The following is a 25265-nucleotide window of genomic DNA, read 5'->3' on the forward strand; positions in this document are numbered from 1 at the left end:
TCAGTCTTTCAAGGAAGAAATAATGCCAACCTTGCATAAAATTTGTCAAGGAATAGAACTTTTTCAACTCCTTCTATGAGGCCAGCATAACTTGACACCAAAATCTGATTTTAGTATTACAGTGTTGAGCAAAAGAGTAAACACTGTTTGATGCCATTCATATGAAATTCAGTAGTGGGCTAATAGAAATCAGAATAATGATTACTTTTGGAGGGGTGAGGTTCTGACTGGGGTGCTGGAATGTTCTATATCTTTATCTGGGAAGTAGTTATAAGAGTACTGAAGGTAGAAATTCATTGAGTTGTACCCTTAAGATCTGTGCACTTTATGTATGTTATATCAAAAAAGACTCTAAACTTGCTCTGGTTAAACACCCTGATATTTCGTCTTAAGTATCATGTAGTTTCTCTTAAACCTAAATTGAATCCAGTGTGCGTTTCACGTGCTCACGTGCTATTTTGACTGCCTTGGTTAAATGCCCACTCTGATGGAGCTGGCCTTGAACAGCAGGGAGCCTTTGCCTTGGTCTCCCTCTTCTTCGGGAATAAGGCAATTACCCAGACCCAGAGTTGGCTGTGACGGAGCATCTAGTTCTTCACTCTCTTTGCTCACTTCACACAGTGTGGTTTTCTTCACAGGCACGGTGGTTCTGGGAAGCGTACTTCCAGTCAATCAAAGCCATTGCCCTGGCCACCCTGCAGATCATCAATGACCGGATCTATCCATACGCTGCCATCTCCTACGAAGACTGGAATGACCCTCCCTCCGTGGTAAATGAATTCTGGGGCGAGCCACATCAGGCCTGGGCCGGCTATCAGGATGGGGTGATGGGAAATGTACTGAATTTGTCAAGGTTATTCAAATTCGAGCTTTCTAAGATGAGAGTTTGCTGTCAGACTTGGGACCGATAGGACCAGCTTAATTTTGAAATGATGACAAAAGTAAGAAATACCGAAGCAGCAGCTTCCAGTTTATTTTAAATGTGCTTAGGAAGACAGTATGTTTATTTATGACAGAAATAAATGGGGAGGCCTGGGTCTTGTTGGAAATGGAAGACTTCTGATGACTTATGCAGTCGTGGTGCTTTGAACTCTTGAAAGGATTCTGTAAGCAACTTAATAACAGCTTATATTTTGAGCACTTCCCCTTGTGCTTTATGCTAAGTGCTTTCCACGGGTTATGTCGGTTAACATTCAGACCCCTTGTGAGGAACATCCTCAGCAAAAGTGATTGAGAGGCGTTAGGGATCGCTCAGGACTTTGGCTGAGGCCCCTGGGTACTCCCAGCAGCGAGATGGTGTGGTCAGAAGCTGCTCACAGGGCTTCGCCCTTGCTTGCAGGAGTCACGAGGCACTTGTGGCCTCGCAGGGAGTGTGTCAGCGGCCACGGCTTCTTTCTCACTGAAAGTGCCTGAAGCTGGAGAACACCTGCCGTCTGGCTCACAGACCCTGAGGCCTCCACCTGAGAGCACTAGGGTCTTCTCCATGTCAGACTGAATCGTTACTCTCTTTCCGGCCGGCCGGCCTTGTCTCCTGACTCTACCTTCTCCAGATAGTCCTGCGTGCTGCCACCTGGTTAATCTTCATGTAGGGCCCTCCTTCCCTCCCTCCTTCCTTTCTGCCTTCCTTCCTCCCGCCTTTATTAAGTGGTTCCTCTGTGCCAGGCACTGTGCCATGTGCTGAGAAAGCAGAAAAGGAAAGCAGGCCCTGCCCTCAAAGGAGCTCTCCACTAACTTGGGAAGCCAGCGAGGAAGGGTGTTGTATGAGTAGTCCTGTGCGCCCTAGTGTATGGGGTGGGGCGGGCAGCGCTCCTGGATGGCGGTGGGCAGGACACTTCCTGAAGCGAGGGTGCCCGAGAGGAAGTAAAACGGTAACATCAAGCGCAACAACAGCAGACACCTTTCTGTCTTGCTTGAGGTAAAGTTTCCTTCTGTCTGTCTCTTCCCTTGAATCTGTTGCCAAAGGTAACCTTCCAGAGGGTTTCTATTCCTATATAAACCTAACTGTATAATCTTAGAACACAAATGGGATCATGCTATACATAGTATTCTGTGCCTTGCCTTTTTCACTTTACTAATAGATCATGGGCTTACTTCCATTTCATTCTGTATAGGTATACTTCAGGTTTAAGGATGGCTGTATACTATTCCATTGTTCAGGTGTATCTTACATGCAAATCTATTTTCTAACAGTAACACAAGGGACATCCTTTCATATGTGTTTGCACATAAATGTGTGAGTGTATCTACAGAATTAATTCCAGCTGAGAAATTGCTGAAGGAATAAACACATTTTGAATGTTGATAGATATTAACAAATGGCCCTTTCAGAAGACTGTACCAGTTTATAGTTCCTCCAGAAGCATCTTGGTTATTCTGGTTCTCCATGCCTTCAGTAACCCTGAGTACTTGAATTTTTGCTCAAGTGGAGGTTGACATCTCTGTCAGTTTCTCCCAGAATACAAATATAAATCCTATTTGTACTTCGATTGGTCACATTGAATTTTTAGATAGTTTTAGGCATTTATTCATTCAGTGGGTACTTACTGAGTGCCTGATATGTTCCAGGCAGTGTTCTTGGTACTTGGAATATGTCAGTCAACAAAGCAGAGGAAAATCCATGCCTTGGGGATTTACATTGCAGTAGATCTTGCTATCTGGAAGCAAGGTTTGTCTTTCTGGTAGAATTTTAAAGTTTTCTTTATATAGGTCCTTCACAAGTCCTGAAAATTTTTTTCTTAGGTATTTTATCTTTCTTATACTCTGATAAAGGAATATGTACTCTCTGACATTGTCGTTTCTAACTTTTGTGTGAAGACGTATTACTGGCTTCTGAACATAAATTTTGAAATACTCTTTTACTGAGTTCTGTAATTGTTTCACTTTTTAAACGTTGATTCTCTTGTGTCTTCTAGATATGCAATCATATTTACAAATGCTAATTTTGCTTCCTTTTTTCAATATTTGAACCTTTTATTATCTTTGATCTAATTACCTTGGCTAGTAGTTCCAGAACAAAGGTAAATGATTATCTGAGTGTTAAAAGGAGAAGGGCAGGTGTTTCTAGTCAGGGAAAGGGGGGAAGTTAGGTTCCATCCAGAAGGACCGGCAAATTCAGAAGTCAGAGGGACAAGAGAGCATGGCGGTTTCAGGAACTTCGAGGGGGTCAGTGTGGCAGGAGTGAAGGGGGCTTGTGAGGGAGAAGCAGAAGGTGGAGCCTACAGAGGGCCCAGGACACCAAACACCTGGCATCTTTTTCTTTTTTTTTTTTTTTTTAATTTTTGGCTGCGTTGGGTCTTCGTTGCTGCACGCGAGCATTCTCTAGTTGTGGCGAGCGGTTGCTACTCTTTGTCGTGGTGCGTGGGCTTCTCATTGCGGTGGCTTCTCTTGTTGTGGAGCACGGGCTCTAGGCGTGTGGGCTTCAGTAGTTGTGTCACGGGGACTCAGTAGTTGTGGCTCGTGACCTCTAGAGCGCAGGCTCATTAGCTGTGACGTGCGGGCATAGTTGCTCCGCGGCATGTGGGATCTTCCCGGACCAGGGCTCCAACCTGCGTCCCCTGCATTAGCAGGCAGATTCTTTAACCACTGTGCCACCAGGGAAGCCCACACCTGGCATCTTATGGAAGGTTCTGGAATGTTATCTGTGGGTGATGGGAGATCACTGAAGTATTTACACAGGAATCATGTGGTGAGATTGCGTTTCGGGTCAGTCTGCCATCAGTGTGGAGGATGGATCCGTTGTAGGAGGTTGAACCTAGAGGCAGGAGGCTCTTTCAGGAACCCAGGTGAGAATTAATGCAGGACAAATGTGAGTGATATTAGGGATCACTGACTAGCTGGTGGGGGGGAGTTCAGGAAGAGTGAGGAACATGGTGTCGTTTATCCAGATATGGAGTGCGGGTGCATGGGCGTCGTGGGCGAAGGCGGTGTTGGCATCCAAGCGCAGCCTGACTGCAGGGCCTGCCACAGTCCAGCTCCAGGCTGCCTTTCTAGCTTTATTTCCTTCTGTTGCCTTTCAGGGAGCACTAGATCTCTGGCAGCACAACTTTGTCCTTTCTGTGTTTGCTCCATGCTTTTCCTTCCCTGTGCCCTTGTGACTGTTAGTCCTTTCACTGAGATGCCTCTCTTTACCATTGTCTCTGGTCATCCACATTTTATCTGGATAGCAGGGGCCTGCTTACATACCCCTTCCTCCATGAGGTTTTCCTATACCCCTAACTAAGCACGAAGTAATCTTTCCTTCTTGTAACTCTTAAAGCATATTATCTGTTTCTTCACTATCACTTCACATGCATAGAAGTATAATTTCCTGTAAAGTTTTAAGCTTCTTAGGGGAATTTCTGAGTTATCTTGGTATTCCTCATAATACCTAGGACCATTTAATTCAGACAGGGAGCCCTTGATACATGAAGGAAGGAGGGAGGGAGGAAGGAAGATCGGGCCCCCAGGGCTTGAGCCATCAAGGCTCACTCACATGCTGTTGTGACAGCCATTATTTTATTTGACCTTCACCCTGTTGGGAAGGTGGGGAAAGTGATAGATTCTTGCTCATCTCTAAAGCAGACACAATGAGGTTCACAGAGCCTGATGACTTGTCCGAGGTCATATAATGGGCAAGTTGTGTAAACAAGCAAGAACCCAGGTCTTCTACCTGCAGAGTACCTTGAGTTACTTACAGAGTTTTATGGGAGCCATTAAGCCTCCTGTGGGCTGAAACATTTCCACTCTTGTGAGTATATGGTACAAGCTTGAGACAAAGAATATCACATCTGTTCCTCTGCAGGAGAATTCATACAGGTGGGATGGTCATGGCGCAGCCAGAAAATGTGGAAACAGTAGGACTTTATTCTGTACTTTGAGCTAAAGCTCTAAGAAAAGTGTATAAGAATAAATGGCTGGGATTTTGGTCTCTGTCTTTCATAAGAATATAGACTAGGAGAAAATAGTATATGAAATTCTGTAGTTTTGAAATAGCTGTATTTTAATTTAGGACAGAACGATCAAAGTGCTGGACTCTAATTTGGGAAAGAACAGAAGTATAAAAAGCATAGATCTGGATATGCAACTGGAAAATATCTTCTTAATTTTTTCCTTTAACTCTTAATCCTTTTTAGGGAAATTTAGTGTTTACCACATTTCTAGGAGCTCAGGTGATGAGAGCCCTGATTTAAAGCTGTGGGTTGTACATCTCTGCATCTTTAGTGAAAGCAACTGACAGGCAGCCTGAGTAACGCTGATTTATTTACAGTTAACTTTCCCCCTCCCTTTCAGAAATACTTAACCTACCCTAGATGTGATTACTATGAGCCCAACCTTCAGGGAAGTCTCCCCTCTAGATTCCATCAAATTACAATATCAGACACCCCAAGGTGGGAGTAGGTGTGGATCTTGGTCAGTAAATCAAGGGATGATCTGGTTCTTTCAAAGATCTGCTGTCAGGGCCTCCAGCCATGCGCTGAGCTTGCTTAGCTGGAGAGGAGGGGTGAGAGTAGAGAGCCCTGTTTTGGCCTGATGCCGCTGCCTTAGTTCAACGTTAAAAAAAAAAAAAGGGCCTACGTGTGTGAATGGTGGAGACAGCGAGGGGTTGCTGGTGTCGGCAGATGCTTTGCCATTTTCTGTAACCAGAGAGGGGACAAATTACGTTATCCGCGTCGCGCTGCACTCTCAGAACTTGAACAAGTTTGAGAAAGTAACTCTGGAGCACAACTTTAAAGTTGCATGGCTGTCAGGTCTGGAGAGATTAGCCCTTTGTTTTGAATCTTCTCTTTGGAAGGAATTTCTCACCAAATTAAGGTTCTTTATGAGGGATGACATGTTTGTTTTTATCGTTAATTTTCTTAGCTCCTCCTGTCAAGGATGCCTGCATTTTACTATCTTCTTAGTCTCTCCATGCTTTCATTTTTCTCCCTTTTCTTGCAAATATCAGCAGAACTTTATCATCCCCGCAAATACTCACACCTGTATTGCTTCTGAATGTCTGTGTCATTTCTGGTCTTGCCCCTTGGCAGGCCTGGTCCCTACATCTGGGCCTAGCCTGTGTGGCTGGGGCTCTCCTCGGGCACCCTCCCCCACCTTACCTCTGGTTCTCTGCCAGATGTGAGCATGTCTGGAGGACAGAGACTGAAGCAAGTGAGCGTTAAATGTGATGCGGGGATGGAGTGGGCCGAGAGCTGTGAAGTTTTGGATTTCTGGCATGTGCCAACAAAACCGTATCCTCTCAGTGTCACGGTACGCGGGCCTCTCACTGTCGTGGCCTCTCCCGTTGCGGAGCACAGGCTCCGGACGCGCAGGCTCAGCGGCCATGGCTCACGGGCCCAGCCACTCTGCGCCACGTGGGATCTTCCTGGACCGGGGCATGAACCCGCGTCCCCTGCATCGGCAGGCGGACTCTGAACCACTGCGCCACCAGGGAAGCCCTCAGTGTCAATTTTTAAAAAACTAAACGTAATGTAGTCCTAAAATCATGTTGTAGAGTGAAGTAGTTTCCCATGTTATTTTTCTACAGTGTGATTAGAGAGATTATACTCCACCTTATCAGTATGTCCTAATTTTATTTACCCAGTCCCTTTTGACAGACAGTTTTGTTCACATTTGCTCTCATAGATAACACTAGTAAAGATACCGCAGATTTTTTTTCTTTTCGGCATTGGCCATACCAGACCTAGAACAGGGAGGAGAGACAGCTGGGGTCCCATGGCTGTTGACAAAAATTGATGAGAAAAATGGAGAAGTAACTTAAAATGGATTGTCGAACCTAGCATAAGAATGAGGTTGAAAATAAGTTTGTTCCTATGAAATCTAGCCAGAACGGTGACTTAGCTGCAAGCAGGGCCTCAGACGAGGATTATATACTTACCTAGACGTCCTGTCAGCATCAGTCCGAGCCCAGCTTTTGGAGGCCGGCAGGGAAGGCTTGGTAAGTGGGAGGGTTGTGTGCCAGCACTTACCTGACTGGCACTCATCACCCATGAGGAGCAGGGCTCAGGGCTGTGGGCACAGTGCAGCAGAGCTTGCTGTAGCCCCTAGTTCTCGGGGAAGTGGTTCTCCAGTATCAGTATGCATCAGAAGCTCCTGAAGGGCTCACGAAAACACAGGTGGCTGCCACTCCACACCTAGTTTCCGGGTAAGTCTCGGTGAGGTCCTAGAATGTGCGTTTCTAGCAAGTTCCCAAGCAGTGTTCATGCTGCTGGTCCAGGGAACCATACATTGATGTGGGGTTGATTCACAGGGTGTGTCCTGACTCACTGCCTGGAGAAAGCTCTCCCTCTCTCCCCATCCAGTTCCTCTTCTGTCCCCCTGGGGCTTGGGTTAGAAGCATCCAGGGCCGGGGTTCAGCCCACATCTGTCTCAGCTACATGAAGAACTCAGGGCTACCGGTACTTAGAAGTTCAGACGGCGGCCCTCATTCACAAAGGTTGTGGTTGTACCAGCCGCTGAAAACATCACTCAGCTGTAAATACTAACAAGCTATAAATCACTCTGCAGGCCGAAGAAGTGCCAGGTCAGACGCACGAAACGGAGCTCTGAGTTGAGAAGATACCCGGTTAGCAGTCTGTTTAACTCAGCCCCATGCCCTTTAACTTCCAGGTTGTGGAATGTTTCTCTGGAATTTGAATGCCTCTCCTGCCCCCCAGGAGGCCCTCTTGGCCTATTCTCCCCTTCTTCCTCCCACTGCCCAGATATGACTAAAGTATGTATGGAATTTAGAAATCTTAGCTTGAATTTTAAGTAAGTTTAAGCTTTCGGAGCCTTTTGTTTTTAGAGGCACCACATTTACAGGATCACAGTCGCACAAGCGGTCCACTCTACTGCCCTCAACTCCAAGCCTTTCCTTGAGCAGCCTTTGCCATTGAATTGTTTTGTATCTGTAGTTACTTCTCTGGAAACAAGCTAGAAAGTCTCAGGTCATGGAGTAAAGAAAGCTGAGTTGGGTCTGTGAATGGGGAGACGCAGGAAGATCCCAAGAGCTGGACCCGGGACCCCAAGCCAAGAACTTGGCCAGTTCTGATGGTCAGATAGAAAATGGAGAAGATGAGGTCGCAAGTCAGATCCAGGTGGGGGAGGATAAGTAAGGCACATGAAGAGACAGACGCGGGGGTGTTGCAGAGAGGATCGTGTCAATCAGAGCGTCCTTCCTCGTAGAGGGAGAGTAGTGTACCTGAGCAGCACACACCTGCACGGCGACTCCAGCCGTGGCAGTGGGTGAGCCACACGCACGGTTTCCCTGGATGCGGGCCTACATCTGCGGTTTTTGCAGAGTTCACTTTTATGACTCTGGCTTTCGTGAGTCAGCAGCTGACTGCTTCCTTATGTCACATGTAGGAGGGCAGCGAGGGGAGTAGTTTCTCGAAGTCTGTGGGAGCTTGGTGTGGCCATAGATGAACTGAGGACATACTGAGTGTTTGGGCCACGTCATCCTTCACGCCCCAGCTGTCGCTTAGTAGCACACCAGATTCCCTTTCCCCTCGTTCCAGGGGCCACTTCCGTTCTCCTGAGAATCTGCTTAAGAGGTTACCAGGGAAATGAGTTGTTGTGTATCACATCAGGATAATGCATTCTGTTTCCGTTTCTAATATCCTATACTGTTTACATACCTATCAATTAATATTTGAGTGCAGTTTTCTAATAAATGGGTCATTGTAGCTGCAGAGGAGAAAAATTTCCACACTGCTCTAGCTGGAGTTGATTCTTGATTTTTGGTTCTCTTTTGTATCTCAGCTGTATCACTTAATTTGGTAAATACTTAAAAAAAATAGTACGGCTTAACACACGTATGGTTTAAAAATTCAGATAGTAACATAAAGCGTAACTAAAATTAAGGCCTGTTCCCAGGGGGCAACTTCTTTCAGCTCTGTCAGCTTGCCTCTGATTCTTATTTTCCTGTCGGCCCTGTCAGCTTGCCTCTGATACTTATTTTCCTGTCGCCTCATAAAATGCTGATAGTGCTATTTTTGATTTCTCAATCACAGACATTATCTTTTTACTTCCTTAGAGTTAGTGCTTTGTTTCCTGTTCTTGCCTCTTCCTCTGCACATTTCTTTTCTTTCTCATCTTACCAGTGGGGCGGTATCATCATTTTTCATTAAAGCAGTGTTTATTGTTGCATTATTAGGACTATATAAATGTTGCTGTCAACGGAACCAAGTAGTAAAACATGATTATGTATAACTTTTTATTTTCCGGGAAGTAAATACACAACTGCCTTTTTCTTCCCCCCTCTTAGTTTTCCACGTTCCTATCACTGGTTGTTACTGAATCTTCCACCAAAAGAGTGAAATGATCAAGCACAAGTAAACTATAGGATTTCTTCCCTCCTTCCCCATTTTTTCCCTCCCTGCCTCCCTCCACCCCTCTTTCCCATAGCCCTGCACCTTCAGCTCCAGAGTGGATTGATTGCTCTCTAGGTCTCCTGTGCAGAGGTCAGCCTAAATTCTCTGTTCACCATGATGCTTGGAATTCCCTTCTTTTCTCTTCTTTGTTGGATTCTTTGTTTCCAAGTTCTAACATCTTTCTCTTTTTGGGGTTATTTTTTCCAGTAGCTTCCCCAGAAAGGGGACTGTTGGGGGATAAATTTGCTGTCACCTTGCATGTCTGAAAGTGCATTTATTCTATTTCACATTGATTAATAGTTGGGCTAGTGTAAAATTCTGGTTGTGGTAGCTTTTCTTCAGAATTTTGAAGACATTGCTTCATTGTTCTCTAAGCTTCCCGTTTTAATCTCAAAAAACTGAGGTGTCATTCTAATTCCTGATCCTTTTATGTGAAATGTTTTATCTTCTTGGGAAATCCTGTGTTCTGAAACTTTATGATGGTGTGCCTTGGTATGAGTGTTTTTTTTGTTCACTGGATACTGGTTTGGGCCCTTTATAAGGAAATTTTCATGCTTAATATCTTTGATTCTTTTTTTCCTCTGTTTTCTTTTTCTTCTTTATGGAACTTGGGTACCTAGATGATGAATATGCTAGACTGATACTTATTTTTCTTACCTTTGCTTTCCTGTTTATCATTTCTTTCTGGTTTAATGGACCTTTGTTTTAATTTCTTAGGTATTTTCTCAATTTTATCTTCTAACCTTTCTTTTGATTTTTAACGTTTTGTTCACTTTTAATTTCTTAGAGTTTTTTTCTTGACTTCTAATTAATCTTTTTTTATATCTTCCTATTCTTGTTTTAAGGATACTGTACTTTCTCTCTGAAGATATTTGTGGTTTTGTTTTTATTTGTCTTTAGCTCCCCGTATTGTTTGTTTCCTTTGAACTCCTTTTTCAGGTCTTTATTTTCTATCTTTCATATTGGAAACTTTCTTCAAATACCTGCTGGCTTTCAGCAGTCTGCTCTTATTTAAGATAGAGGCACTGAAAGCTGATTGGAAGCTCTGCATACATGGATAGGTCTGTCGCCTTATGGGCTTTTACTGAAGTTATGAGGATGGGGACCTGATGGTTGGTATTCATGGGTTATTTCTGTTGGATTGGTTCACTGATCCAGCGAATAATCTTTCTGCCCTTGGGAGTAGGGAGAGGATGGATAAGTCTGGGCTGCATGCATGTGGGGAGCTGAGTGGGGGAAGGAGAAGGGTTCTCATCCTTCACTTGATAGGTGATCACTTCATCTGCTGTATTCAGTGTGGTGCCTTACCCTGCCTTCCGTGCCTCATGTCGCTGAGTATGGAATCTCTCTAATTCATTTTCCCCAGAGAATAAACATCCTTCTCCTGCTAAAGTGGCAGAGGGTAGGGAGGACAGGTAGGGGGTGGGCCTGCCTGTGCGTATAAGTTTAAGGGATCGTGGAACCAACTGTTTCTTATTTTGTTTTTAGAGTCCGTCCTTCCTGGACACCTAGTACCTCCAATTTCTGAATCTTCTTATCATCATCCTTGGAAGGTTTAGCTTCTTATGTTTTGCTAGGTACCTTACGTTCCCCTGTCTGCCTTTTGTTTGCTTAAACAGACCTAAAATTCTCTGGTTTTTTTTAACTTTTTATTGTGACATAATTTCAGACTTAAAATTCCCCAAATAGTACAGAGTTTCTGTGCACCCTTCACCCACATTCCTCAGATGTTAATGTTTTACCACACTCCCTTTATCCTTTTCTCTGTGTGTGTGTATCCACATTCATATATGTCTTTTCCTGAACCATTTGGAAGGTGCAGGTATGATGTCCCTTTACCCCTAAATATTTCTCATGGAATCACAGTACAGTTAACCAAAATCATTTGGAAATAAACAGTGATACAACATTCTTATTTAATTTATAGACCTTATGTGGAGTTTTGCTAGTTATTCTCATAACATCCGTTACAGCAAAGGAGGATTCCAGACCATGCATTGCGCTCAGTTGTCATGTCTTTTTAGCCTCCTTTGGAACCGTTTCTCAAGTCTTTTCTTTGTCTTGCCTGGCGTTGGCCTTTTCAAAGAGAACGTGTCAGTTACTTTAGAATATGTCCCTTGATTTGGGTTTGTCTGATGCTTTTGTGTCAAATTATGCATCATGTTCCAAATTATAGAAATTTAAGCGATGCATTTTTGACAGGAATATCACAGAAGTAACGTTGGTTCTCAGCGTATCACATTGGAGGACACATGATGTCAATTTGTCCCGTCAGTAGTGATGATAACTTCGCTCACAGGTTTCTCCAATGGGAAGTTACCCCTTTCTTTTAACGTGTCTTGTGGGGGAATACTTTGAGACTCTGTAAATATCCTGTTACTCCTCAAACTTGCACCTACTAGTTTTAGCATCCACTGATGATTTCTTGCCTGAATCTGTTGGTATAATGGTTGCCAAATGGTGATTTTCTATTCCCATTCTCTGTCTGCTTTTGAGAGTGATTTTTCTTCTTTAACCTGGAGTTCGTGTCTTTAATCAGTGTTGGAAAATTGAGTCATTTTCTCTTTGAATATTACATATCTGTCATTCTCGCCAGTCCTTCCTCTTGGAATCCTATTAAATGTATGTTAGGCCTCTTTCATTCTGTGTTGTGTCTCTCAGGTTGGTTGGTTGGTTTGTTTTTTCCCCTCATGTTTTACACATCTTAACTCTTTGTGCTGCATGCTGGATAATTTTTTCACATCTATTTTGCTCTTTTCTTTAGCTGTGTCCAATGTGGTTTTTTTACCCATCCATTGAGATTTAAATTTCAATAGTTATTTCTAGAAGCTATAATTATTTTTGAAATCCGTCTGATCTTTTTTTCATAGTGTCTCTTTTTTTCCACATATGTTTTCAGTTCACTCTTTTATACCTTAATTATTTGAGATACTCACTTTATATTCTCCCGTAATCCAATTTTAAAATTTCTTGTAAGGTCTAATCCTGTCATTTGTCTGTTGCTCTTGTTGCATTGTTTCCTTATATGTTTTATAATTTTGGAATGTGAGTTCATCTCTGGTAAGATTTTCTGAGGAAATCTTTGCCACCCGGGGTAAGGGGGTATTTCTCCAGAGAGTTTGTTTGTTCTTGGTTTTTTTTTTTTTTTGCTTCTGCCAGGTGTTCCAGAAGTATTGCAGAGATAAATCACTTTTTAACATTAATTTCTTGGTAAGAGGTTTCCATACTACACAGGGAAAGTCCGTTTAGACCCTAAACCTACATGAGGGCTAGCCTCTATGGAAAGCACCCACTGTGCCCAAACTCAGGTTGAAAAGGATAAATGTTCTTCTGTTGTCTCCACATACTAGGGGTGACTTTCTGGACTACCTTCTCACTGACTGTGCAGGCCTTGAAGGATTCTGGCTTGATGTGTAAGTCTCATTGCTAGTTTCCTTCCTTCCTATGCCCAAAGCCATGTCCCTCTTCCGGTATGGGTGTGAAAACCCACACCCCTGCATTACTAAGCACAGCAACAGCCTCTGCCCTCCCCAGGGCACCGCGGTGTCAACAAGCCCCTGGGCCTTCAGCTCTCATTCGTAGTTTTTCTTCATTTTTGGTTCCTGGCGATTTCCCATTTCCTGAATATTGAAGAAGACTTTTGTTATATTTTATTCTACATTTCTGTGTGTCGTCTAGCAAGAGGCTGCATCTGTTTCACCTCCCCAGATGTATTGAACTCCTGTCCACCGGTGTCTCCTTGCCTATTCTTTCTGCCCTGTGGGTTCATATGCCCTCCCCCAGCCCCGGCCCAGGAGGAAGCAGAGATAAAACATAGTAGACAAAACATGTACCTTATTGGAATTGCAGAGAAGTTAAGAATTAAGAAATGACTGCATTTTAGAGGTTGCTCTTCCCACTTTGTATCAACTTTAATGGTGGTGTTACACTCCTGTCAGCTCAAAACTGTATGAAAGCTTTGGTTTCCTTGGTCTTAAGTGTGTGGGTGCTTTGTGCTCGGATGCCACAGCTGTAACTTAACCTTTCCCAAGAGTTTCTGTTTACCAAGCTAGTGAAGTCTTCCTCCATACCATAGCTGACCGCTAAAATACAGTCAGTGGGCCGCCAGCAAACATTTTTATGCCCAGGCCAGGGAACGGGCCTCTCTTTCAAACTGTGAATGTTTCAGGTATGGGATAGTCGGATGAAACCGTAGATCTGTTTCACCTCTCATGAGAAGTAGGAGTTTGAGCCGCCATTAGCATTCTTGAACACTTTGGATTATAGATTAGCCTTGTTGACTTGAATCAGGTGAGTTTCTAGTTTTTTCATTGAAGTGTTTCTTTTAAGTGTTTTCAGTGTACTTATTAAGTAACAGATCCAGGGGTGAGGAGTGTGTGTTTGAAGACTGTGTCTAAGGATAATCCACATTTTTTGCTATCAAACAGCTGAACCGTTACTTTTAACATACAAAATTATGAACCAGTAAAATCAATGATGTGTTACATTTGCGCCTACTTTATTATATTCACCCATTTAATTGATTTGACAGTATCTTAAACCATCTTACCATAGATATGTTTAGTGAAATTTATTACTTGCAGACTGATATAACTCATGAATTATTAAAAGCATCAACATATGGAATCCACTCATTCCTCATTCCAGCTCCTTTCAATATGGCTTAGGCTGAGCCATTTAACTGGCTTCTGTCCATCCCACTGATGGAAGCCACAGCCAGACGAGGGTTCTTATAAATGATTGGCTTCCTTTCCAAGCAAGAGGAGGATGAAATGTCAACTTTTCCTCTACCACCTGAAAAGCAATCAGGGGCAACCCTTCCTGCTCTTCTTGACAGTAGTTTGGCTTTATAGAAGAAGGGTGGGCACCAGGCCAAATGTGAATTTTGGTGCTATATAAAGAAAAAAGTTAAGAAGCTAAAACTCAGATAGTAACTGGAATTTTCAGAGAGGCATTCAGATGGGTTTAACCTGTGAGCCTTCAGAAAACTGTAGCTGAGAAATTCCTGAACTGCAAGTTTTAATCCCTTCTTTCCTGGTGATGATCCGAGTAAATTGAGGTTACTTACCGAATCTCTCTTTGCAGCAATTTGCTCATCTGTAGGACTGGGTTTAGGGATATTAATAGCTTCAAAAGAATAGTATAGCAGTTAGTGGTCGATTACCAATTGCTAATCAGGGTCATTGAAAAGGACATTTTGGAATCAACCTGAGTTCAAGACCGTTTATTAGCTTAACATTGTGCTTTCTTATCTCTTTGAAATTTGTTATCCTTATCTGTAAAATGGAATATTACTTATTTCACAGGATTATTATGAGATATTAATGAAATAATATATGTGGAAGCACTTTGTAAGTGGCATTAATGTAATGCTGCTAGTGTAATGCTTTTTCACATGGAAACATACATTCTAGGATTGGATGGGACTTTGGAGGGGAAAATTGAAATTTACAGGGGGTGATTTTTTAGATAGATAGATAGGCTCTATTGTGTGTTTTCTGTCGTTTAATCCTTACAACCCCAAAGCAGCATTCTGTTGGCTCCATTCTTACAGATGAAGAAAGTGAGTCGTATTTATTTTTAAGATCTGTGTCCCCATCATCCCATTTTATAGATGAGGAAATGGAGGTCTGAAGAAGTGTGGTGCCTTGCCTGATGCAGAGATTCTCGGTCCATCATTCCATCTATTATAATACACTGCCATGTTTTCACAATAATTATTTTTGTCTTGCACACAGACTTGGCCCTCAAATTAAACAGGAAACACAATAGCACCTAATTAGATTATTAGTGTAAATATAGAAAGACTTCTGTCACTGGCTTCATGGTGGATTAGATATGCTAAATGACCTTCCCAACTGAACAACGAAAATACTGAATAAAGTATGATAGAGCCTGTTGCTAAGCTGGTATAAAAGTAAGGTATTTGTCGACCCTAAACAAAGTGAAACTAGGTATCCTGGAAGGTGAGTGGGGGCCAAAGCTGGCTTTTGCTGCAGAGATTTTGCAGAGTTTGATGACCTGGAGCTCCCTGCCTGGTAACTGTCTGAAATAGGGGATAAGGGAGCAGGATTGAAAGCCTGTGGCCTGTGCACGTTGGAGAATCTGTCAGGAGCTTCCTGGATGAAGCCAGGAAACTAAAAGAGCCTCTTCAGTGTAAGGGTAAAGAATAAGAAGTCTGTATTGACCCTGGTGTTGAGCACTGAATTCATAAGCCACCTTCACATGGTTTGTGGTCCAAGTTCGTACTACAAGCGTGGTCTGAATAAACCTTAAGAGGAGAATTTTGTTGAAGGTGGCCCTGAGTTGATAGGGACCAGCAGAAGTAGACACACATCCTCTCTGGAGGAGCTCATCTTCAATCCAGGTCTCAAATAATTCTGAAAAATAAAGTGTCTACGGAAAATGAGCAGCTCACAGTAAAAAACCATAGTTTTTTACTACATCAGAGTGAGAACCAGCAGAAACACAGCTGCAAGAACTTCAGATTATTAGATTAGATTAGATTATTAGATTCAAAGCAATTGTTCAGAATGCAGCCCAAAGAGGTGGAAAATATGAAAGAGTAGTGACATGGAGAACAGAGGACCAAGGTACAACATACGTCTAATCACAGTTGCAGAAGGAGGAGAGAGAGTGAATGGAAACAGGCCCTGCTGAAAGAATAATAGCTAAGACTTTTCCAGAACTGTTGAGTGATACCAGCCCTCAGATCGAAGAAGACCAACACACCACAAGCAGGAAAGTCATAATGAAACTGCAGTGCAGCAAAGAAAAAGGAGATCTTAAACACATCTGGAGGAAAAAGAGACCAACAGTAAGAAAAGATTTGGCTTGCTTCTGTGACCCTGAGTTAGTCTTTGTGGCTCAGTTTCTTTGGATGTTACAGAGTCACCATACCTGTTACTCCAGTCCACCCAGATGTGGTTAGACGCATTCCAGTGCCACCATGTAGAAAACTTATTTACCAGTACCTTACTGTAAATAAATTGTAGGAATTCTAAGTTTTTAATTTACTGTCTTCCTTGGTTGTGTCTACAGCACTAAGGAGATTGCTAGCCTTCGATTTTCTTCATCTTTCCTGTGTCTGTTTAATGTAAAGCCAGTGAGATTTAGCCATCAGTGTTCTCCTTGTTTTTCGGAACAATCAGTTATTTTTTATGGGTGGGATGAATCAAAGACACAGCGCGGCAAGTAGACTTCAGGCTCGTCCCCAGATCTTTTCTCTCGCAATGTAAGAGAGCCTGCTGGAAGACATCCGTAGGTCTCTGTATTTCTCCGGCTTTCCGAGTCAGTGCACGCCCAGTGGAGTGCTGTGCTGCAGAGTGGAGCTGGAGAGGTTTAATGGTTCAGGCAACTTGGGCCACGTTACTGATTGCCCCTTTCAGATCTCCCAGCACCCATTAACATAAATATCATCTCACCGCTCTGGACAGGGGACACCACCCTCATGCACGTTAGTAATATGATGCTAATGCTCAACCCTTCCATTGCTCTCTCTGCTTCAAAGGCCTGGCCCTAATCCATTGATAGGGAGTCTGTTTGAACCTAGAGGAGAAATGAAAGGGTTAACTCCTTTTGGTTTTGCCCTTTGACCGCTTCAGGATGAGAGGCATGATGAAATACTTTTCAAAGTCTTCAGTGGAAACACATCATGCATAATTGGAGCAAAAAAGAATAAATCAAAGCTTCCCCCCCCCTTTTAGTCTGGTAATTCATAATTGAAACCACATTGAGGTAAGAGTTGATAACTTCAAAACAACCAAGAAAACTGCCTTTGCTGTCAAGGTAGGGATAGGTAAGGCTACTCATAGCCAGGAGCGCGAGAGCTTCTGTATAACAAGCCTGTCCTCTCCTCTTTTCCTTTCTCCTCTGACTTCTCACTTTTCTGCTCTGGCATTATACCTTCATTTACATCAAATATCTGCTTCATTCTCTTCTTGTCACGTGAAGTTGTACATAGTGAGTAATAGGGATTAAATTTTGGATTATGCTGCTTTGAGCTTGATTCCGCCTGTCTGGAATTTGGTTGGTTTAGGTTGAAAGAGTCCTTTCGTTGGTACTAGAATGTGGTCTTCCTCACTCTTGATTTTATAATCTTCCAGTAGTTCCAGCAAGAACATTTCGGAATGGTTAGCCATGTGCTCACTAGCTTCCTCCGCTTTCTGTATGGTAGGTAACCTTGACTGGAATGGTTTTGGTTAGGCTCATCTATGACTCCCATGGCCTTTCTACTAAGGAAGCAAAACAGGATTGCAGGAAGGGCCCAGACAGCTTCCTCTGTGTGAGATTGCCAAAGGCACTCCTAGTTAGTTGAGTTTGAACCCCTTTCTTGAAGGAGAAGTCCCCTTCGAACTGGTAGTTGACTTTAAGCCTGGTTTCCCAAGACTTCTCTTTCAGGGGATCCTGACACCTGAACCCACATCTCCGTCTTGCTGGTTTGTTTGTTCACTACTAGTTCATTCACCAGGGCCTTCCAGAATAAGTGATGTGATAGGAGAGAACTTCTGGAAAGCAGGCATGGTGGCGTGACGGTTGTCGTGGCTCTCGTGGATTACGTTAACAGTCTGGATCACTCAGCTTCCGTGATGAGTACTTGTTTGAAGAGTGAGGAGTGAAGCGAGGAAGGGGGGGGCGCGAGATGACGGAGGTATTTGGGCTCAATGCTGGTGCTCTGTCAGAATGACACACGCTTCTCCTCTTGGTATCTCCTCTCACCTTGGAGTGAACAGTTTCACTGAGCGTATCTGAGAACCAGCGTTCCGAGGTACGGCTGCGCTAGCTGGGCTTTGCCTTTTCCTCTGGTCTCTATTGCCGGGTGCCTGGTTTCATGCCCCATCTTGCCATGATGCAGATTTAATCAGGCAACAGAGTTAATTGCCAGCATCGTTTGCTTTTTCCCTGGCAGAAGTCAGAGTCTTGAGTAAATTATGGAGGTTTAAATGTGCTTGATTTCCTGCAGAAAGTGGGGTCAGAAGGTCCCAGACTGTAGACACTCTCTTTGGTCAGCCAGCAGGGGGTCAGTTCTTAAAGGTATTTCAGAGGTGACTAAATGCTGTTTTTGAAATGTCCTTCTCCAGTATGTTTTTTTTTTTTTTTTTTTTTTTTTTCCTGGGAGTTGGTTTGTTGACCTTACCCCAGCGGAGTGGAGTGTCTGCATGAAGGCGTGCACCCCAATTAAAGCTGCCTTTCTCCACGCTGTCCCTGGGCTCCAAAGGCAAACGGGATTATGTTTGCAGAGGGAGAAGCACCCGGCACAGAAGCCCAGCTGCAGATCAGCGTTTCCTATTTCTGACCTTCTGAGATAGAACATGAAGGTAGCTGTGTTAATTTATCAGTAAAACAATACTCAGGAAAAAGAAAGTTTCAAAAGAAATCAACAGAAGGCCAATCATGAGACTTAAAAAGAAACTTCTGTCATATGGTCTTTTCATGCTGTGGCTTTAGCCTGCCTGACTCCGAGGTCCCTCGTCTCTGCTCTCCTTCCTTCCTCCTCCCAGCCCTGGCCCTGGTGGAATCTGTCCCGGTCTTGGAAGCAGGTCTTAGGACGTGCTGCTCAGTTTGCCCTTCGGCTTCTTTGGCCAGCACTCTCCTACTTGGTGTCCTCCTCACCTCCTCCAGGGAGATGGAGGTGACAGTATGGACCTTCGTGTGCCCACGGGACTTTAGGACCTTGTTTTAGTACTTGTTATTTGCGTTATAATTTGTCTTTTTACCTAGCTGTCTTCCCTACCAGATGATGAACTGTTTGAGGGGAAGGAGTTTGTTCATCTTTGCATCTTTAACACTATTCTAGGCTTATAGTTTGTGCTCAGGAAATGTTGACTGAATGAATGAGCACCAGAAACCATATTGGTGGGAATGATTGCTGAGCTGCTAAATACCATTGTTTCAGCAGACAGGAATATGAATTGGAGCGAGCTAGAAGTTTTTTGTGTTTGCTTTCAACTACCATTCATGGATTTCTGTGTTGAGCCCTCCGCTGAGTGCTTACGTGCATAATCTCATTTAATCGTCATCACCTTAAGAGGCAGGTACTGTCATGCTCTTCATTTTACGGGTGAGGAAGCTAATACTCACAGAAGAGGCTTTACACACCACAGTAAATGGCGGCATCCAGATCCCAACCCTCTATTAAATATTCTAATCCTACACTTCTTCAGAATACTTAGCACAATAAGATGGTTGGTGAGTATTTTTAAATGAATGAACTAAGTTGGAAATCATTTCAGAGCTCATGACGTCACTCATTTGAATGTACATTAACTGTTCACACCCATACACAAAGAGGACAGAAAGAACGCGACCCGGATCATTTGGGCTTAACTGAATCATTTTCAAACAAGTTTTTCTTCAGTCGCACCAAGCACCGTGCTAGATGCTGGGTGTTAATAACAGTTATGGCTCCTTTTTTCACGGAGCTTTCAAGACAGTTAAAATATAATGAATAGGAAGGAAAAGAGAAAATTGTGAAAATAAAAACAGTATATTTGGAAAGGAAGAAGCAGAGGTAGAGAATCCAGGTAAACCAGGACCCCAGAGCATGGTAAGGTAAAGGTAGAGAGGAAGAAGGGTTTCATTTAAAATCTTGGTGCTGGAAGATACCTCATGATCGCTTAGCCTACCCCCACCCCGCTTTTGAGACTGCAAAAAGGAAATCCCAGAGAAATCGCTCTTCCCACAAGGTCATCTATGGCTGCCTTTACCAAATGTTTGTATGTGTCAGGTACTTCACATTTATTACCTATTTACTTGCATTAACAACATTTAGATTGTTAAGAAATAATGAAGACAGGTTAATAAGTAATTATTGTGTTAAGTAATACTACCTAGAAAAGTAGTATTATTATCATGATCTTATAGATTCAGAAACTGAGGTGCAAGAGAGGTTAAGTAATTTACCCAGGTCACACAGCTGGCAAGTGAAAGAACCTGGGTTCAGATTAAGGACGTGTGACTCTGAAACTGACCCCAAATGTGCTGATTCACTTTTGAAGTCTTTTGCATCCACCTTGGTGGCATAGCCTACAGTAAAGTGTCGAGCTTGTAACATAGTAAATGTTTGCTCAGCAGCTTCTGTGTTGCCTCCATGTTCATCTCAAAGCCTGTTTTTTATGGGAAAGTGTTGGCAAGATTTCAGAACTTGTTATGTTCCTTTACATGCCCTGTCTCCCCAGTATGCTGCCTTTTCTGCTTCTCCAGTCTTCAAGCCCTGTTTGGTATGCAAGTGAGTGGTGTGGAAAAATTGAGCACCGAAGACAAGTTACTGTCTGTTTCCCACCCACCCGTTCCTTTGTCTCCTCCCCCAACCCATAACCATCCATTTCCCGAAGGGAGCTGGCATAAGGGATGAGACCAGATCTGTTGTCTTGCCAGAGACCCTGTTCCTTCTCCCTGGCAGCGCCTTGAAACCAGAGCTGTGATGCCTTTCAGCGGGGGTGCCTCCGTTTAAATTCCAAGGGATTCATTTTCTGAAACCAAGCTTTGCATCTCTCAGGGAATTTTCCTCTCCTTTTAATGTCATAGAGTCATGCAAGTGTGCTGGCATTCCCCACTTCTCCCAAAGAACAGACTTCATTTTGTTGGGGGTTTAATAGTTTTTCCTTCTGTGTAAGAGGTGTATTTACCATTTTAAATTTATGTGTTCCCTTTGTGTCAGTGTTATATATTTGGTGTGTTTTTTTATTCCATGTACCCTGTGAAATCATAGTGTTTGGGTGGGCCCTTACATATTGGCCCAGATTTAATTATCAAGGATAAAGAAAACCTCCAGCATTTTTGTCTCAGAGAGAGCTGGAAGTAATAAGCTCTGGAGTTTCCCACAGTTCCAGTTTCCAGAGTCTATAAGTGGTGATGCTTACCCCGGACTCAGAGTTGGAGGAAGGGCCGAGAACCACCACATCCTGGTGTTCTGGAGCCAGATGGCCTGGGCTCTTTCCCACTTCTGTCACTAGCAGGTTATGTAACCTTGAGCGTCATTCACTATTTCTTCCTTCCTTTTTGGACTGGTAAAGCACATGATTAGACATCATTCACTATTTCTAGTCCTACAGTTTCATCATCTGTAAAATGAGAATAATAGCTATCTATCTTGGGATTGCTGTGAGGCTCAAATGAGATAATTTATGTGAAGCACAGTGCCTAACAGTTCAGTACTCAGTAAATCTTGACTGTTTCGACATCACACATTAAATTATTTTACACGCTTCTTTAAAAAATCTTTTTTTTTCTTTTCCATTTAAAATGGTGATTTTCAAGCATACGAGTATTATGTTGGGAGGAGTAGATGAGTGGGCTGGGATGGTGATAGCAGAGAGACCATGAACCTTAGGGAGTAATTGTGACTTAAGCACAGGGCTACTTCCTGACCTCAGTTTCCATGCAAGTCAGGAAGCTATGAAGAATAAGATAGGAGTATAAAATGAAAAGGTGTTCCTACAAAGGTAATTAGATGCAGGCTACAAACACTAAAATCCGGGCACCTAACTAAGACTACAGCTTAACGCCAAAGCATGATGTCATGGAAACAAAAAGTCAGCGTTAAGAAGATAGCCTTTCCTATTGTGTCTCTTGGTTGTGAAATCTAATTATGGCCTGTTGTGGACATTTTGGCTTTAATATCCTGATTACATTAGGACTCCAGGAATCCCGTTCAGTCTCCTTGAGTTCCCATCCATGTGTATTCCATGTGTTTGTGTACATTTCCTGTCCCACACTGTTACATCTGGCACACAGCTGTTGTCATATACGTGGTGATGGGTGTCCATCAGTGATATGGATGAGGTTAGTGGGGGGACCTTGGGAATCCCAGAGTATGAAAGACTCTAGGGAGTGTAAGCAGCCAGAATAACAGATAGGTCGTTTCATATTCAGCCTCCTCTTGGGGACGATGAAGTTAGGTCCTGGGCTTTTCACATATGAATGTGACTGTAGTTAATGCCACTGAATTGTACACTTAGAGATGGTTAAAATGGCAAATTTCATATTATATTTTACCAGTTTTTAAAATTTAACAGTGTAATATACCAAAATCCATTGTAGACTTAATTATATCTCAATAAAGCAGATTGAAAATATAAGAATGCTTTAACAAGTCGTTCCCTATTATCAATACAAAAATATTTTGTTTACATTGCTGCATTAAAAATGACAATATTGGGCTTCCCTGGTGGCGCAGTGGTTGAGTGTCCGCCTGCCGATGCAGGGGACGCGGGTTCGTGCCCCGGACTGGGAAAATCCCACATGCCGCAGAGCGGCTGGGCCCGTGAGCCATGGCCGCTGAGCCTGCGCGTCCGGAGCCTGTGCTCCACAACGGGAGAGGCCACAACAGTGAGAGGCCCGCGTACCGCAAAAAAAAAATAAATAAATAAAAATAACAATATTTTAATGGTAGCAAAGAAATTGAATTTTATTCATTACTTTTTAAACCTTATTTTGAACAAAATTTAGACTTACAGATAAGTTGTGAGAATTGTACAGTGAACTCACATGCTCATCACCTAGATTCACACATTTCATTGACTCTTTATTCCCAGTGTTCAGAAGTGATGTGCTTTGATATGGTTTTTGTTTCATTGGTTTTTTTAGTTGCTGTTGTTTTATCTTTTTATGTTTTTAAAATTCAGTGTACTCATTACTTATTTGGTCCTTTCAATCTGAAAATTTGCATCTCATATCTTCTGTTCTTAGAACTTAATTTCTTTGATAGTTTTGTTTCTTCCATATTCTGTGTTTTCTTTTTCAGGAGCCTCCTATTAGATGGATGTTGGACCTCCTGGATTTTCTCTCATCTTTTCTGTCCTGTTTTTCATCTCTTTTTGTTCACCAGACTACAATACGTCATCATCTTTATCTTTCAATACCGCCTTAAAAAAAAAATTAAGCTATCATATTTTTAACGTTCAAGGGTTCTTTCCTATCTTTGATAGACCTTTTAAAATAAAAATAGCAATTTATTCTTATTTCATGGGTGAAAAAGTCTCAGAGGATATGATGTTGTTTAAATTTCCTTCTGCTTCTTCTGTTGTCTCTGTTTCCTCTGAGTTCCTGTTTTTCTCTTTGTTCATTTGGTTTCTGTTGTTCATGCTGAAGATATTCTTGAAATGTCTGATTCTAGGATCTGTTTGTGATTAAGAGGGAAGCACTAAAAACCTGATCAGAAGTTTTTTTTTGTTTTTTTCTTTGTTTGTTTGTTTGTTTTTCACAGTTCATCCATTTAATAAACGTGTGACAAGAACAAAGCTAGGTGTCAGAAATCTAAAGACAAGTAATCTAGGGGTCTCTTTTCCCAAAGAGGCCAACTATCTGATTGTAACAAAAAAAATCTAAGCAGGGGAAGGGCAAGCTGAATGGTCAAGTACTGTTGTCGTTCACACTCAAATCTCACTGAGAGGGTATTGCCATGTTCTCTTCTCCTATGGGATCCGAGGTGGTTTCTAGGTCAGACTGAGGTCTTCTAGGGTGCAAGGGACAGGGTGGGGAAGGCCCAGGGCGACAGTGCACGTCAGGGTGTGTCAGACGGAGAAGGCGAGCGTGTGCACTGGCACAGCAGTTCACCTGGACACATGATCAGAAGTTTTTTGTTTAAGGGAAGCTTGTTGCCCGAGGGCTTCACTGTAAGGTGATGGAGCTTCACTGTAAGGTGATGGAGCTTCGCTGTAAGGTGATGGAGCTTCGCTGTAAGGTGATGGAGCTTCACTGTAAGATGGTGGAGCTTCACTGTAAGGTGGTGGAGCTTCGCTGTAAGATGGTGGAGCTTCGCTGTAAGATGGTGGAGCTTCGCTGTAAGATGGTGGAGCTTCGCTGTAAGGTGATGGAGCTTCGCTGTAAGGTGATGGAGCTTCGCTGTAAGGTGGTGGAACTTCGCTGTAAGGTGATGGAGCTTCGCTGTAAGATGGTGGAGCTTCGCTGTAAGGTGATGGAGCTTCGCTGTAAGGTGATGGAGCTTCGCTGTAAGGTGGTGGAGCTTCACTGTAAGATGGTGGAGCTTCGCTGTAAGATGGTGGAGCTTCGCTGTAAGGTGATGGAGCTTCACTGTAAGGTGGTGGAGCTTCGCTGTAAGGTGATGGAGCTTCGCTGTAAGGTGGTGGAGTGGCAAGTAAACCACATGACTGCCGATGTTTTGGGATCTGGAGGAAGGCAGATATATAGGCTTTAATTGCATTTTCCTCTCATCTGTGCCTGTGTTTCCAAGTCTAGAGCTTCAGTTTCCTCAGAGGATAAATCTCCCTTCTCTAGCTCGGGCAGGGAAGAAGAGTAGTTTTCTGGCTGAGTGGGTAGGTGATGGGGAGGCCTATGCCCTGTGTCCGTCGCTGCTCCTTACACATATTTTAACCAGTCCTCCTGTTTGCAGCCCCCTCCTCTTACTCACAAGGGTCCACTGAGCATAGCCCTGAGCCTTTGTGGGGCTACAGTTGGGGCTTGCTTGCCTTGTTGCTCCCCCTACCCTCCGCCCACCTTTTGGTACTTGGGTTTCAGCTCTCCCTCTCCTGTGCTGTCATCACTTCTCCAGCCCCTTTCCATCTTTCAGAAACACATTCACGCTGCTCATCAGCTGCTGTCTCTGCTCCCATTTCGTTGTCTGGGTAGATTTATATCTATTAACTGCACTTTTATATGTGTATCTATATATATCTATTAACCCACTTTAGTGGGTTTGGGGAGGGAATGAAGATAAATGCATGTGTTTAATCTGCCATGTTTGACTAGAAATCTCTCCTCAGCTGCAAAACTTCTCTGCCCCTTGTTCAGGGGTATCAGAACCAAACTTAATTAAAGAGCATCAGCACAGATTTTGAGGGAAAGACTTTGAACAGTTGCTTGGCCCTTGGATTGGTCGTGGGAAAGGCCATCAGATCTCCCATGTTCAGGTTTATTGGTGACGCTGGGAAAGAGATCAGCCTCATTGTTACTAGATCCCTCTCTGACCCACATTCATGT

At 43.2% G+C, this 25265-nt stretch overlaps 1 protein-coding gene across 3 annotated transcripts in view; it reads left to right on the forward strand.

Annotated features, from left to right (window-relative positions):
* EXT2 (exostosin glycosyltransferase 2) overlaps positions 1-25265 on the forward strand; it is a 135054-nt gene that overhangs the window by 58274 nt on the left and 51515 nt on the right. For 2 of the 3 annotated variants that reach the window (XM_082844361.1, XM_082844360.1), the window contains exon 8: positions 639-770. The exons of the other annotated variant lie outside the window; for it this stretch is intronic. In XM_082844361.1, the coding sequence (XP_082700487.1) occupies positions 639-770 (132 nt within the window). The remainder of the gene's footprint in view (positions 1-638; positions 771-25265) is intronic. 3 annotated transcript variants of the gene reach the window in all.

Source organism: Leucopleurus acutus, assembly GCF_964270905.1.
Source record: "Leucopleurus acutus genome assembly, chromosome: 8".
In the NCBI taxonomy this organism is placed as follows: Eukaryota; Metazoa; Chordata; class Mammalia; order Artiodactyla; family Delphinidae; genus Leucopleurus; species Leucopleurus acutus.